This window comes from Aspergillus brasiliensis (genome assembly GCF_001889945.1).
Source record: "Aspergillus brasiliensis CBS 101740 unplaced genomic scaffold ASPBRscaffold_25, whole genome shotgun sequence".
NCBI lineage: Eukaryota > Fungi > Ascomycota > Eurotiomycetes > Eurotiales > Aspergillaceae > Aspergillus > Aspergillus brasiliensis.
Window position 1 is genome coordinate 146,786 of NW_027137466.1, and position 15,268 is coordinate 162,053.

Below are 15,268 nucleotides of genomic sequence, written 5' to 3' on the forward strand. Positions count from 1 at the left end.
ACGTGCTACAGCTTGATAATAAGGGGTTTTCCAGAAACCGCGATTACCCTTGGCAATGCTAAAGAAAAAGGTTGTTCGACAAAGCCAGCATCAAAGAAATCGGGAGTATCCATCCGTCCTTGTGTCAGGCGCGCAAACGGCCGGAACAAAGAATTCATCTTGATTATTAAAAAGGATAGCCTTCCCGCGCTATAGTTTTACATCTTCTTTCTCTCCATCTCAACAAAGATACTATAAAAGGGTACTTAAGCAAAGGAGCATCCTATCTTCCACTTCCCCAGTCACGTCACCACCAGGGTGCTATTGACACAATGGTTAGAATTCAACACGTTCCTTCTCAAAACTCAACTACGCCAAAACCAGACGATGACCCTTGGTACCTCCAGGGACCATGTCAAGAATGGATAGATTTCTGCCGTGTGCACGGGATCCCATGGTGCGGCATGAGTTCTCCGGACGACGAGTGTCCCTTTCCTGATGAATTTGACGAGAAGATCACTGGAGCCTGGACGAGAGGGGCTCAAGAGGAAAAGAAACAGAAAAGTCCGATATTCTCATCTACTCAATACCTGCTATGATGCAAAGTTAACGCTAACTCCCCAACTAGACTACGAGGTCACAGTCAAGATATCCAATCTCTCGATCCCTAGAGCAGACGAGCCCAACAACCCCATCCCCATCCGCGCCTACTACCCCATAGCCTACTATACCCAGCGGGGCTTTGCGGAACCGCTCCCTTTATACATCCACTTCCGCGGTGGTGGATTTATGTGCGGAAACCTGGACACTGAGGACGCTATCTGCGCCGCGATGGTCAGTCATTTGACGTCAACATGTCCCATAATCGTGATTAGCGTCCAATACGGAAGTGTCTTGGACGCTGAATATCCACAGATGTTCCACGATGCATGGTATGTGTACGAGTACATGCAGAAAAAGATCGATGCCTTCGGCGGGGACCCGAACCGCGTCGTTCTCGGCGGGGAGGACTCCGGCGCCATGATCGCACTGTGGGTTGCTATGTTCGCAAAAAAGACGGATGCAGTCCTCATGAAGCACAATAAGTTCAAGATCAACATCGTGGGGTTGGTGTTGACTACGCCGTGGTTTCCGCATATGGATGACGAGACGAGCGCGGAGGGGGAGGTGTCGAGATATCAGTGCTGGACTGCGCCATTCCTGCCACTGTATATCCACCAGTTGTACAGGGACTTCCTAGATCTCAAGACATTGTCGGATATGTCACAGTTTGTTATTGGGAAGTGCTCGGATTTCTCCGGGTTGCCGAAGACGTTTATACTGGTTGCGGGGCAAAGCTTATTAAGGGACCAGGCGGTTCGGCTTGCTCGTTATTTGCAAAATGCTGGGTAGGACTTTATCAAACAACTTTATACTGTTTTTCCGTTCATAAGCGATGATGCTGACCGTTGACTAGCGTTGAGCTTCTCATAAGGATGGTTGCCGGTATGCCGCATGATTTTCGACGCGTCTATGCCTTGGATGCGTCTGAGCTCGCGAATGCTGATGTCGAGGACGCTGTCAGGTGGATCTTAAATTTACCTACGCTTTTCCAGGAATGACGAGGTCACTAGTTGTGATAGTATGAGCTCATTCTTTCCATTGATATTTGGGCTCAGATGGGATTGATTGCGTTTTCGTTGTGCCTACATAAAACATATGTTCAACCAAGTGATCATTCAGCCAGAATGTGCCTTCTCGCTTATGTGCGCAAACTCCTTCTGCTCCTTATCGTACCAGACTCCATGTTTCATCCATTCCTCATTATCTGAGTACCGGTCCAGGTACCAGGTGATATTGCCCCCGGAGAATTCGGCATCAACGAACCCACACCCCAAATAGCCGAATCGATTTCCACTCCAGTATTCGATCTCGTAGTCGCTTAGCGTAGGCGTATTCAATGCCTCGAAGAATGCCAATCGAGAACCAGGCCATATAGTTATCGGGCCGTCAACTCGCCCCTGCTTGAACCAGCTGGAGCAAGGATCGGACCAACACGTCCGCGGGAGGTATGTTCGAGCGTGCTCGACAAAGTCGCGCACTGCAGATGCTTTAGGGCTGAGGCGTCGAATGTGCTCTCTCCGCATGCGCTTCACGATTTGGATGAAGTGGTTCGTCACGTGGGAGATGATGGGTAGAATGGATCCATGTGCCGCTGGCGTAAAGGGACCTCCGTACATAAAGTAGTTTGGGAATCCGTCAATGCCAACTGTAAGGTAACTCGTAGGAGCATCTTTCCATTTATCAGCTAGATTAGCGCCGTCCAGCCCGATGATAGGGTACCGTGGTCGGAAAGACGTGTCGAATCCGGTGGCGCAGATAATCACGTCTACCTCATGTTCAGTTCCTGTTGCGGAGTCGATAAATCCTTTGGGGGTGATGGTCTGGATTTTCTCTGTGAACACGGTCGTTTTGTCTGAGGCAAGAGCTTCTAGATAGCCTGTGCCGGGTGTTGGGCGTCGACAGGCTACGTTGAAGGTCTTGGGGATTATGGCGTCTTTGACGTAGGGCTTTGATGCCAGTTTGTCGGACATGCTCTTGTATGAGGACTAATAAAGTATCAGTAGATGAACTCTCTAGCTTTCAGAAGACACCTACAGCATTTGCTTCATCCGATTCGGCGGTGTTGCGCAGTGTGAGCTTGGCCCGCTGATTGAGCTCATGCTCTACCGACTTGTGGTATCGGTGGTACATTTCGGGGTCATTCTTGAAGTCGCTCTTTTGTTCTGGGGTATCTGTACCGCATTAGCGTTCACTCTATGTACCAGAGAAGGCAGCTAACAGTCGAAGTTCCGGCCGTCCTTGCCGGCGTAGCGTTGCGCAAAAGCAGCTGTGATCCAGATTGGGGTTCGCACCCAGGTGTACAAGTGAGAGACATCGTCGAGGATAGAGGGAACAACCTGAACGCCTGAACTGCCTGAGCCTATCACTGCTACACGCTTGTCTTGTAGATCGAGCCCCTCGGGGTAGGCTGCTGTGTGACACAGTGTTCCTTGGAAAGAGTGCAATCCTGGCGTATCGGGCCATTTCCAGGAGCTGTTCTCAGGTCAGGAGGATCAGCGAGAGGGAGGGAATAAGACGCACTTGAGGAATCCAGCTCCGTTTATCAAGACATCACACTCATCCTCCCACTCAGTCACACACGGCGTATCCTGTTGCAGCTTGACCACCCACTTACTCTTATCCTCATTCCAGATCGCCGATACCACACGAGTATTGAGCTTGATATACTTCATCATGTCCTCTTCGATGACGATTTGCTTCAGATACTCCCAAATCTGTTTTGCACTCGAATAGAAGCTTGACCAGTTTGGGTTCGGACGCCACGGAAACGAATAGGCAATGCTAGGCACATCGCACGCACATCCCGGATATCGATTCTCATACCAAGTACCCCCGATATCTGCGTTCTTCTCGTAGCACACAATCTCGACGCCCAATTCTGCTAATGCCGATGGGGCATAATGTAGAAAGTCGATCCCTGATGCTCCAGCTCCCATCATGATGATCTTGAACGGTTTTCCCAGAGGAGGTTCGTTTATGAGATGACCGGAAACCGTATAGCCGCGGTCGGACGGCTTGTTGAGTTCCGCATGTTGGACGGGTCGAGTTACGGAGGAAGGATGAGGCCCTGGGGTATTACTCCCCAGGCGAGAATCCCCGGGTAGACCATATTTCTCGAACACTGGATTAGATTGTACGGTCGGATCAATGGAACCCATGATAAGAGGTGGGCGATCTGATCGATGCTTGAATCAATTGAGTTAAAGGTGGAGAAGTTAGCCAAACTTAGCTGAGGATGTCGTGCGGGCGCACCGGCGATCCAATATATATATACCTTGAACCTGCCATCTGGCATTCAGCTTATCACCATCCCTGTCACCTGGCAGCTAAACATATCATGTGAAAAATGGCCGGACCCTGGACTAGGTCACTATAGAGTGCATTAGACCATTCCTTACTGTGTCTATCGTGGTTATCAGTGGACAAGAACCACGCGTAGTGGGAGGGGCAAATGAGGGGGTGGATGGCACAATTTTGGACCGACTGACCAAGTGGGTGTGGATGGATACGCGTGAGCCAATACGCGTTACACTCTGGCTTTCCTCGGTGAAACCACTCCCATTACTTTGGCATATATAGAGCGCATACTTCCTAGGATGGTCCCCAACTGAGCACATACTATGAACTGCATGCTGGAGGCATATCCGTAATTTGATTCGGTCAAGTCATCCGAGGAAAGTCGCAAAATGCTCGAACTTCCAAAGTCCGACCGCACCGTTCGGGTGCGAATGGTCGATACGACCACCTTAATGACTGTCGATACCGCATTCCTCATACAACCAGTTCAGCCAGGCCATGAAATTCTGAACCTTACCGATGTTGCCTTTCTTATAGAGCACGAGGAATCAAATCAAAAGGTCATGTTTGACCTCGGCACGCGGAAAGACTACTGGAACCTCCCTCTAGCAGTTCGGCAGCCTTTTGATCAATGCATGAAGTCGGTCAGAGTAGACAAGGATGTCACTGAGATCCTGTGTGAGAAGGGCATCGAACTGCACGACATAAGTAAGTCTTCTCCGATCGCATTCATAACTTGTCCATCACCTGTGCTGACTGTGTAGGCTCCGTTATATGGTCTCACTACCACTGGGACCATATAGGAAATGTCGCCCTGTTTCCCCCAAGCACGTCACTGATTGTCGGCCCAGGATTCAAGACTCATCCTCATCTAATGCCTGGCTTCCCGGATGACGTTGAGTCTCCAGTATCAGCGGATGCCTTCGTCGGGAGGGATGTGACCGAGCCTGATTTCGCAGATGGATTAACGATCGGAGGGTTTCGCGCCCAAGACTTTTTTGGAGACGGTTCATTCTATCTGTTGGGTAAGTAAGTCAATCTTCATATGAAAAGCTGGGGCTGCTTACTCTCTGACTAGACACCCCTGGACACTGCGTCGGCCACTTATGCGGTCTTGCCCGGACAACGGCTGACACCTTCCTCTTTCTTGGTGGTGACATCTGCCACTTTTCAGGCGTCATTAGGCCAAACGCCAGGCTTCCGTTCCCAGACAACATACCGTCAGACTTCTTAGACAAAGACCCCTTCTTTCCAAGTCCATGCCCATGCAGCATTTTCACAGATAGCCACCCGATCGCAAAGGTGGACCCAAGACAAGAGCCTTTCTATGAGGTTTCCGGTTATGAAGGAAGCGCCTTTTTCGACGCGGAGCTTGCGCAAAAGTCGGTCACTAAACTTTTGGACTTTGAAGCATCTGAAAATGTTCTGATATGCATCGCCCATGATTCTGATCTGCTGTTGCATCTACCCACATTCAATGACACGCCTTCCTCCGACCTCAATTCGTGGAAAGAAAAGGGTTGGAAGGAGAAGCTTCGCTGGGGATGGGTAAATGAGCTTCCGCGTGCTGGACGTCCTGGCAGGAAGCCACTCGTTGAGGGCTACTGGCGCGATGGTAAAATATGGGAAGAGGCGGTACAGACACTTCGTCGCAAGTAAGAGTCAGAGAGCATGGGGAAGTATCATGAACTGAACATACCTTATATACCGGAACACACCTGTCAGGGCATCAGGTCATATATGAGAAGTCTGATGAAATGAGAGCCATACATCTAGCCTAATCTCTTTTCCTTCAGATCTTAGAGCTGAGCCTTTCATATCATGTACTTCCCTTCGCTAATACACGTAGCAAAGGCACTTTTAGCACTAATTAGAACAGAGAACACGCTTTCCCTTTCGCAGTCGCTCAGGAAACCCAATCATGCAATTGACATTTTCTTAACAATACAAGCAAATGCCGTCACTGCGCTATGATGTTTTCTGGCAAACTTGAGTGCAAGGGGACCGGCACTATCCCTTGTTGCACGGAATGTCGAACCAAACACAGTTAGGTTGGTCCCTTCCATTCTATCTTACAGAACTCTGGTAGCTAGCTTTTAAACGACAAAGGATAATGTTGATTCGCACGCATACCCAGCCCCAAATTTCTTATTCTCTTTCAATTCCAACTCCTCCAAAGCCAGTACTTTTTCCCTATATAATGAGGCGCAGCTATGTACGGGTGGTCGGAAGTGATTGCGAGAAAAGCGAGAAGCAGCGATGCAGACCAACCTCGTCCACTTTTGGCATCGTCAGTCAGTGCCTTGCAGCGAAATTAGTGCATGTCATGCTAGCATTGCTTGGCACATGAAAGATTCCTAAATCCGTTCGAGGAAAAACAGATAGCTCGAGGCGTGTATAACACGAATGTGATAGAGGATGACTTGAATGTTGTAGTTAATTGGAATGAGTGATTATTATGGAATTCTTCCTTTCAATGCATAACAACCTCCTAAATCTTCTTAAGGATTGCGGGAATATCTGCAATTAAAACATTGCCTTCTGAGCCAAACTCAAACCTCAAACTTCACTACAACAGACTCTCCTAGAATAGGTTGTTTATCGGATCAAAACCTCTATAGCTTATACCAAGAACAGGATCTATCTCACGGTTCAGCCGGGCCCATTGGATAACCTTCCATGTGGCGGCGCAAACCAACAATGATTCGATGGCTCTTATCAGCTGGCCACCCCCGATCGCTAACACCCCGCACGATAATACAACGCAGGTGCTATTAGTGTCCTCCCTAACTTAGTGCCGCACAAATCCAAGAATACAATGGGGTGAGAGGATTATCTATCCCACTGGTTTGATTGAATCTCCTGTTGTTTCCCTTTGAGGATAGCGCACTTAATGCCGCTGGTCATATCGTCCTTCAATTTTGTCTATAGATATCTCTACTAGCACGCTTCTCATATACTGTACCGACTTCACTCAAGGAGTGGCTTGCTCAGGACAATGTTCGGACTCTGGTGTGCTGCTATTATTATCGTTCTTGTTTTTCTTTACCAGCGACTGTCGAACCCCATTTCAAAACTGCCTGGTCCTTGGTATACCAACCTAACAAGTCTGATTATTAAGTACCATGAGTTTTCAGCTAGCCGCCGTGTGTTCATCCATCAGCTGCACAAGCGTTATGGTACTGTGGTGCGGATAGCGCCCAACGAGGTCTCCTTTGCATCTTTGGAAGCCATTCGGGAAATCTACGCATCAGGCGGCAGCGGCTATGATAAGACAGAATTGTATGACCTTTTTCGGCAGTTTGGGATCAAGTAGGTTGTGCATCTTTGGTCCTTCCCACATACTAATCCGTCTTAGAACCATGTTTTCTACGCTCGACAAGCAGACGGTATGTTACTCACAGTGGACTTGAATCTCATCAGTTGACGCTTCAAAAAAGCACAGTGAGAGAAAGCGGCAACTAGCTGATCGATATGCGATGTCCAATATATTACGAGACCATCATGTGTCGGCGATCCGAGACAGCGCCAAAGCTTTCGTATCCAAGTGTGCTGCTATGCCGAAGAGTGTGGATGTCTATGTATGTAGAAACTTCTGCTTAGACCTGACCATACTGACTTTCATAGGTCTACCTACATTGCTATGCACTTGACTGCGTAACACACTTCATGTTCAGTCCGAACGGGTTGAAATCTCTTAGTGATGAAAACGATTTTCAGTTGATGGAGGAATTAACATACCATAACAGCTTACAGAGTACGTTTTATCTAGGCGGATAAGGGAACCTGCTAACAACAGTAGAAAATCTGCTTCCTTACTACCTGCCACAGCTAGCGCCATATTTTCCTTCTTGGCTGCGACCGCGTCGCGCCCCAAAGGCGAATGCGTACGTCCATAGAGCCACGGCGCAGACCAACCCAGACGAATACAGTCTCCTTGCTCGTCTCTTGCGGAAGGATGCATCACTTTCCCGACCACAAGCAGCAGCAGAATGCAAAGATCATATGGCGGCAGGAATTGACACAACAGGCGATGGCTTGTGTTTTTTGATGTGGGAGCTGTCGCAGCCGCACAACTTTCGATTCCAAGACCGGCTTTATGAGGAGCTACGCTCAGCACCAGACGATACCCCTGTTGATCGATTGCCATACCTCGAGGCTGTAATCAAGGAGGCTTTGCGCTGCGCACCGCCAATTCCAATGTCGTTTCCTCGTTATGTGCCAAGCGGTGGCAGAACGATTGATGGGATGTTCATCCCTGAGGGGACCATCGTCAGCTGCCAGCCGTACACTGTACATCGGCTGGACGAAAAAGTTTTCCCAGAACCAGATCTGTTCAATCCGGATCGCTGGATGGAGGAGGAAGGTTTCAACGAGCGCAACCGACTGTTCTTTGCCTTCAGCACTGGAGGAAGAGGTTGCACTGGAAGAAAGTAAGTTGACGTTGTCTTTGCATAACTTCAAGTCTGACTGTCAAAAGCCTTGCGACTGTTGAGATGAAGATTCTTCTTCAAGAGGTCTATTCGCGGTACCGAACAACAGTGGCCCCGGACATGACAAGTTCTATGGAGATCGACGACCAAATCATCTCTTCTCGACCGAAGGGACAGATGTGCAAGCTTATCTTCACTCCCCGTGAAATATGAGATACATCCTCGTGGATTCAAGGCGATACATTGTGGGGAAATTTGCCTTCAGCACATCGTCGGGGTTTGTCCGACCAATGCAGACACAGACAGCTGCGATGTGTGGATGTGTCCTGCCCGCTTCTCCTCAACCCACACTCTTGATGCGGGGTAAGCAGATCAGGGGCGAGCGCTAGAAGATGAAGTCAAACGTAGCCATTCATGAATTATATTATCGGCTCTTCAAACCGGCAGTTCCTTTAGCAAAGCTACAGGCCTTAGTTCAGCCGTATCATTGGTAATTGGTACACAATACATAGCTTGCAGAACCGAGGCTTTATCTAAACAGGGTGCAAGGGTCTGCATCTCCTATAAGTACTAATCGAATCATTGATTTCAAATCCAGTACAATGACTCTTAAATTTGTGAAGTACATGAGACCATACTATTATCCAAGTCCTCGCTAAGAGCATTGTCCACACCATGTACTTGTCTTCCCTCTCAAACTGGGCCACGGTAGCCCTCCAGGCCCTTCTTCTATGTTCATCCAACCTCCCGGTAGCTACCTCCTCACCAGCTCCCCCAGAATTATCATTCCTATACACAGCCTACGTTGAATGCGAATCAACTCTCATGAGCTCCCCAGGACCTCATGGTGTGCGACGTGCAATCCCAATTGTGGGCGGAAACTTCACTGGCCCTAAGCTATCCGGTAGCCTACCTCCAGTGCCAACCCTCTGACACATATTTCATTACCTATACTAATATATCCGGTAGGCAAGATTCTCGACGTCGGTGCTGACTGGGGCTTAGTCGATCCTCAAACTGGTATCTTCAGCGCAGACACCCGATACAACTTCCGGACCGATGATGGAGAGGATATCTTCCTCCAGACGTCAGGTCCGCAATCTCCTAGCGGACAGCTACATCTTCGTCTCGTGTTTGAGACCGGCAGTCGGAAGTATTACTGGTTGAATAATGTTATAGGTATGTTGGGTTCTGCTAGCAGTCTATACAGAGGGGAGTTGTTGATTTGTGGAGTCGGCACGCTAATTCATACATAGCGATCGGTATTCTTACCAATGTGGCGGAGACGGCTAATACTAGCCTGCTCAGAATTGATGCTTGGAATGTGAGTTGACTCGGCTTTCTTTCCAGATGTTTTGTGTTGGAGCTGACGTGGCGGTTTGATGTAGATGGCTACGGATTGGAATTCGACGAGTTTCGTGAATCCGACCACTACCACTACTTCTGATTGAGTCGAGATATATAGGGATTTTTTTACTGGTCGCATGGTATAATCTCTGAGCCTGCTGGAGCGATAGAGTCAACGGCAATTACTAGTGCTGTGTCTTTGGCTAGGGAATTTTGCCGAGGAATGCAAACAGGGCATCTATACCCTCCATATTGTTGCTTGTTGTCCCACTGCGATTATGTACAATAACGAGTATATACAAGAAATACTTTGTCTATACGAAAAGACTGTGATTCTCTGAGATGAGAACTGTTATCGAGATGCTGCCGAGTTCGGCGGTGCTCGGCCGGCGCCGTGCGGGGTAGGCGTGCGATAGCGTCGAGCTATCGAGTCTAACCGACGCACCTAACCAAGGTCCTCATCGGTGTCATTCTCTTCCCTCGCTAACAAATTGCACCCTGCTGCTTCTGCAACTCTACTTCCTACTGTCCTCTGAAATCATACAATGGCTGCGGAAAACCCTCCCTCGCAGAGCCGTCTCTCGACGCGCATCTCCCTCCGTTGGGTCCCCGAGTCCGCCTTCGAAAACACCGACACGATAGTCATGTCGGTCGCGGGGTGGTACGTCGACCTTCGCGTTGACAAGACCTCGGGGGATGTCGACTGGGCGATTGCGGGCCAGCGAGTTGTCGATGAGGCGGACTCAAGTATGAATCACCTTTGCGCTGATCCGTTCACTGAGGGGCTAACGATCAAAGGTCGCGTATCATTCACCCATGAACTCGATTCTAGGAACTCTTTTGATGCCGTCGACTGCGGTACCTTCTCCGCTCTTCCTAATGGCGATGATCTTGAGAAGGGCTCGATGCCTCGTGCCGATCTTCCTGGCTCCCCGATGGCGGAGTATGAGGAAGTCTGGCGTGAGTTGAAGTTTCGTGAGGGTCCGGAGGGCCCTGCTAATGGTGTTTCGTGGGTCCTTGAGTCGAAGCCTGGGAAACCCCTGGAAGAAGAGGAGGAGGCTGAAGTGGAGAGAACCTTTCTTGGAAGGATCTGGGGTACATACCTGGCTCTGCGGCAGGTTCAGACTCATACCCGTCCCAGAGGTTCATCTACGACACTTGTCAAAGAGGGAAGGCAAGTCAGTGCTAGGAGGGAGGAATGGGACCCTGCTTCCGGTTGGCAGCTCAAGTACTCCATCGGTCCCGCCGGAGCTCACCTGCCATCTATGACCCTTGCTCTTGAGGATGGATCGTGGCAGACTGGCCAGACAATTACCGTTGCAGAAAAAGAATACACTGTCAGAGGGTTCGAAAAGATAGTCTAAGGTGCGTCACGTTCGTCTATATACTCATTACTCTATATTATATACAAGTGATGGTTGCTTACAGCTCGTTGCTCAGGACGTAGCGGTAGCGGGCCTTGCCAGCGTCCATCTCCACAACGGCCTTGTTGGCATCCTTCATGGAGCGCTCCTCGATCCAAGGCTGGACCTTCTTCTCGGCAGCCAAGGCAAGCATCTCGCGGATCTCGTTGGGGCCTCCGATGAGAGAACCTCCCAGCTTGGCACGCTTGCCGATCAAAGCGAAAGCAGGGATCTCAAGGGCACCGTCCTCGGGAGCACCGACCTGCACGAAGCAACCGTCGAGGTCGAGCAGAGTGGCGTAGTCCACCATGGGCATCTGCAAGACGTTAGAATGAGTGGAATACGAAATGCGATTGCAAAAAAAACGTACCTTGGAGGAAGAAACGGTAGAGACAATCAGGTCGAGGGAGCGGGCGTTGTTCTTGGCCCAGTCGGCATCGTCATCAGTGGCGATGTAGGCGTCAGCGCCGAGCTTCAGAGCATCCTCCCTCTTGTTGTTCTTGCGAGAAATGGCAACGACCTTGTCGGCGCCAAGGGCCTTGGCGAACATGATACCGAAGTGACCGAGACCACCGACACCGATGATACCGACACGCTTGCCGGGGGCGCAGCCGTAGTGTCTCAGTGGGGAGTACACGGTGATACCACCGCAAAGCATGGGCGCAGCCTGGGCGGAGGGGATGGCATCGGGGATCTTGACAACGAAGCGAGAGGGAGAGCGGTGGTAGAGGGAGTAACCACCATAGGACTTGCCGCCGTTCTGGTAGACGCCGTTGTACGTGCCAACCATGGAGTGGCGGCAGTACTGCTCAAGGCCGGAGGCACACTCCTCGCAGTCACCGTTACGGCCGCGGCAAGAGTCGCTCTGAGCACCAACACCAACACGGTCTCCAACCTTGATATCACCCTCGGCCTGGGAGCCAACGCGAACAGCGACACCGACGATTTCGTGACCGACACAGCAGGGGTACATGGTGGGGCCCTATTATCCTGTTAGTTCGGGAATCAAACAATGCAGTGAACGGGCATGCATACCCAACCGCTTCTGAGCGTGTGCAAGTCAGATCCGCAGATACCGCAGTGGGTGACCTTGATGTCGACATCGGACTCTTCCCAGGGCTTGGGCTCGAACTCCTGCCAGACCATGTTGCCGACGGAGTTCTTGTCGAGGCCCATCCAGCCCTCGAACTTGTAATCGGAAGCAGCCATTGTGATTGAGTGTTTGGGTATAGTGATTGTGATTGTCCACAGAGTATGATCGTCGATTCCCCTGGGGTACTCGTGGCCTTTATATACGGATCACTCGCAACCAGGACAACGGCACATATGATTAGAAATCGAGCAGACGCCGATCCACTTTTGATTCACGTCGGATGACAGTGGAGACTTGTTCCGTCCAAAACCCATTTCGATGACATACGACACTGATCTTGGGTCGACCCTGAATGTGCTACGCCATCGGATTTGCACGCCCCCTTAATTGCGAGAAAGCGTACCTGCAGGAGCGCAGCTAACCATTGATCCTACACCTGGGGCGGTTCGCCGCAAATCGAAGATTTTTCCAAGTGAAGCTTCCTGCCACGGGGCAACGGCATGGAGTTTGGTCGAGTGGTTTTATTGGATCCAGTCCCTAAAAGACCCATAGTCTGGTGGTGAGTTCCGGCATTCGGGATGGGGCTCGTTCCATGGACCGGTTGCGCTAAATGCAGTCGGCTTACGGCCCACTTGTCTACAGCGGAGTTAAGAATAAGATGCTGACAGGCCTCTCTGAACAACAATAGCACCATGAGGCTTTGGTCAATTTGAAGGATTCGAGATACTGCTTGTGGCTGTCATTACAAATGCAACATATCCCAAATTCTCGCATTTGCGACCGTGATAATGACACTAATTGCTTCCTAATGACGACGGTGACCAACGATATCTCCGGCGCTTACACCCGCCCGGCGTTAACAAACGTGGTTTTTTGGTCTAGTGCCGATCATTCTCCGGCCTCGGCATTATTACCTTCCACGTTTTCGAAACTTCTAGAGCCTGAGCCACCTGAGCGGTCAGCCCCTGGGACATTTTGCATTCCGTGGCCCGCCACATGCTGTGCCGCAATAGTCTCCAATAATAGCTGGTGTGCGGTATGGCTGCAAAGCTTGATTATCCCTAATCATTGGGTACTAGCCACTGAAAAGTTAAAGTGGACTATGGAGGCGGACTGAAGCGCTCCGTGACATCACTCTCGTCCGATAAGAATTGGGCGGGAGATACGGAGTAGCCGTCATATCCCAGATGACTGAGAAAAGCTGACCGCTACGGGGTCGAGTTCGGGGTCAGCGAGATACAATCTCAGCGATGACATACTCGATAGTACGGTGGCTACGTGCCACTAGAATCCTAGACGATCATGCTGGGCAGTGGTCACTATATTTCGAGAATGTCGCAGTACATGTAGTCCAATTCTGTAGCTACCAGGTCTGTTCTACACAATTTCAGTAAACTACACACTTTCACTCAAACCACAATATCTACCATTGAAATCTATCTATCATCAAACAGGTATCCTAAGCCTCAATCAATAAACAGTGAACCCACCAACAACCACAACTTACCCCTAATTCATGACTACCGGCTCCCTCACCAAAAAACAATGCACCGTCGGCTCAGTTCCCCCAAACCGTGTATAATCGACAGCAACCTCATCCACAACCTTGAACCCATGATTCAAATACACCTTCAACCCGGCCGGCTCAGACATGACATACGTCTTGATCCCATACTGATCCGCCACTCGTAATCCACTCTGCACCAGCATACTCCCTACCCCTTGTCTCCAGTAGTCCGGGTGAGTCGTGAGATATTCCAGCGCTATACAGATCACATCAATCAGCATAATTCATAACTCACCACTTCCCCAAATTATATCATCATCATCCACACAGAATAGGATCATCCATCAATGGGAAAGGGTGAAAGGGAGATGTTATAAACATACTCAACACCTCCCCATCCCCAACAACATCCCTCAACACCCTCTCCTCCACCCTCTCCAACGGCTCACTCCGAAACTCTAACAATCCATCACTTTTCATCCCTTGTACTCTTCCCTTTTCGTCACTTCCGGCATCATACTTCTGTTTGTATTCTGCTTTTTCTTGTGGTGAAGGCTCGGGGACTTGTGCGGATAACCATACGTCGTCTCGTTGAGAGAGCGAAGGCGGAAGGGTCCAGCGCGCGTAGCCGATTACTTTCACTTTTCCTTTTCCATTCTTGGTGTTATCGGTGGTGGATTCTGTATCCGTGGTGAGGACAACTTCATGCCGTCTAGCTTCCCGCGATGTACTCAGCGTATGAGGGAGGCGGGAGGCGGTGGAAGCGATGATGGTTGATGGGGTGGTGGTGGGCGTGAAGAGAAAGGACCAGTGCGGGTCTGTGAGGCGGGCGAGGATCATGGTTTCTGCTAAGGTGGGGGAGTGGGAGGGGTGCGCGGGGTGGAGGGTATATTTTGATGTCATTGTTAGAAATAGTAGTGGTTTTTGGTTTCTGTGTAGGTGATGGTTATGATTGTAGTGGTTATGATTGGGGATAAGATGGGTGTGGATGGTTTTGTATAAGAAGGATGGAAGGATTTGGGGATGAAGACAGGTGGTCTTTGGAAATATGATGCTTATCAAAGGGTATTGTGGCAGGATTATCGGTGTAGTTTGTTTGTCGCGATGCTGCTTGTTCTGTTTTAAAATGATTATGGAGAGGAGCCTAGCGCTTTCAGAGATGGTTATTGTGATAGCAAGAGTGATATTAACTCAGTACTGGTATTCTGGTGGAAAAGTAGTATATTCGCTGCAATATGCATATACTATATTCGTTGGATTTGGTGGGCCGTTCATGCATCAAGTGCATATATGCCAAGTGGCAGGAAATATCTAGGTTTATCGCTGCTAAAGTCCGGCTAGTGCTTATGTTAATCGCTACCAATGGTGTCATGAGCATTGTGGATGTGGAGTGATTCAAAGACGCTAAGCTGAAGATAAGAGCCGATGGGTATTGCCTGGATCCTACACGTAATCAATTGAAGACTACTTATAGATGTAGGGTCTGGTTAATAGAGAGGCCGACCGGTACTACTAGTGTCACATTTGCTCAATTGCTGGGTAGTAAGATTATATTAAAAGATTATGTATTACTGTACAGAGTATATGAAGCAAACCATCCTCAAAA

The 15,268-nt window shown here is 49.7% G+C and overlaps 7 protein-coding genes across 7 annotated transcripts; 4 read left to right on the forward strand and 3 right to left on the reverse strand.

Annotated features, from left to right (window-relative positions):
- Positions 1–311: 311 nt before the first annotated feature.
- ASPBRDRAFT_138930 (uncharacterized protein) lies at positions 312–1,580 on the forward strand (the record flags this gene model as incomplete). The annotated part of the gene is made up of 3 exons (XM_067619041.1): positions 312–543; positions 608–1,367; positions 1,436–1,580. The coding sequence occupies 3 exons, from the start codon at positions 312–314 to the stop codon at positions 1,578–1,580; spliced, it is 1,137 nt and encodes a 378-aa protein (XP_067473248.1).
- Positions 1,581–1,697: 117 nt separating this feature from the next.
- ASPBRDRAFT_201388 (flavin-containing monooxygenase) lies at positions 1,698–3,740 on the reverse strand (the record flags this gene model as incomplete). Its single annotated transcript, XM_067621543.1, has 4 exons — positions 1,698–2,567; positions 2,617–2,753; positions 2,801–3,054; positions 3,103–3,740. The coding sequence occupies 4 exons, from the start codon at positions 3,738–3,740 to the stop codon at positions 1,698–1,700; spliced, it is 1,899 nt and encodes a 632-aa protein (XP_067473249.1).
- Positions 3,741–4,268: 528 nt separating this feature from the next.
- ASPBRDRAFT_138937 (MBL fold metallo-hydrolase) lies at positions 4,269–5,538 on the forward strand (the record flags this gene model as incomplete). Its single annotated transcript, XM_067619043.1, has 3 exons — positions 4,269–4,587; positions 4,644–4,904; positions 4,958–5,538. The coding sequence occupies 3 exons, from the start codon at positions 4,269–4,271 to the stop codon at positions 5,536–5,538; spliced, it is 1,161 nt and encodes a 386-aa protein (XP_067473250.1).
- A 1,247-nt stretch (positions 5,539–6,785) lies between these two features.
- ASPBRDRAFT_164434 (uncharacterized protein) lies at positions 6,786–9,995 on the forward strand. The gene is made up of 10 exons (XM_067619532.1): positions 6,786–7,191; positions 7,238–7,268; positions 7,320–7,460; positions 7,507–7,636; positions 7,682–8,312; positions 8,360–8,491; positions 8,975–9,216; positions 9,282–9,491; positions 9,569–9,636; positions 9,701–9,995. The coding sequence occupies exons 1-10, from the start codon at positions 6,878–6,880 to the stop codon at positions 9,761–9,763; spliced, it is 1,962 nt and encodes a 653-aa protein (XP_067473251.1). The 5' UTR covers positions 6,786–6,877; the 3' UTR covers positions 9,764–9,995.
- A 209-nt stretch (positions 9,996–10,204) lies between these two features.
- On the forward strand, positions 10,205–11,023 carry ASPBRDRAFT_201392 (uncharacterized protein; the record flags this gene model as incomplete). The annotated part of the gene is made up of 2 exons (XM_067621544.1): positions 10,205–10,406; positions 10,458–11,023. The coding sequence occupies 2 exons, from the start codon at positions 10,205–10,207 to the stop codon at positions 11,021–11,023; spliced, it is 768 nt and encodes a 255-aa protein (XP_067473252.1).
- A 58-nt stretch (positions 11,024–11,081) lies between these two features.
- ASPBRDRAFT_138947 (NAD(P)-dependent alcohol dehydrogenase) lies at positions 11,082–12,271 on the reverse strand (the record flags this gene model as incomplete). Its single annotated transcript, XM_067619045.1, has 3 exons — positions 11,082–11,378; positions 11,433–12,044; positions 12,098–12,271. The coding sequence occupies 3 exons, from the start codon at positions 12,269–12,271 to the stop codon at positions 11,082–11,084; spliced, it is 1,083 nt and encodes a 360-aa protein (XP_067473253.1).
- A 1,291-nt stretch (positions 12,272–13,562) lies between these two features.
- ASPBRDRAFT_189481 (GNAT family N-acetyltransferase) lies at positions 13,563–14,890 on the reverse strand. Its single transcript, XM_067620164.1, has 2 exons — positions 14,046–14,890; positions 13,563–13,918 (listed from the first exon to the last, which is right to left on the reverse strand). Exons 1-2 carry the CDS (start codon positions 14,563–14,565, stop codon positions 13,665–13,667), a joined length of 774 nt encoding a protein of 257 aa, XP_067473254.1. The 5' UTR covers positions 14,566–14,890; the 3' UTR covers positions 13,563–13,664.
- Positions 14,891–15,268: the final 378 nt, after the last annotated feature.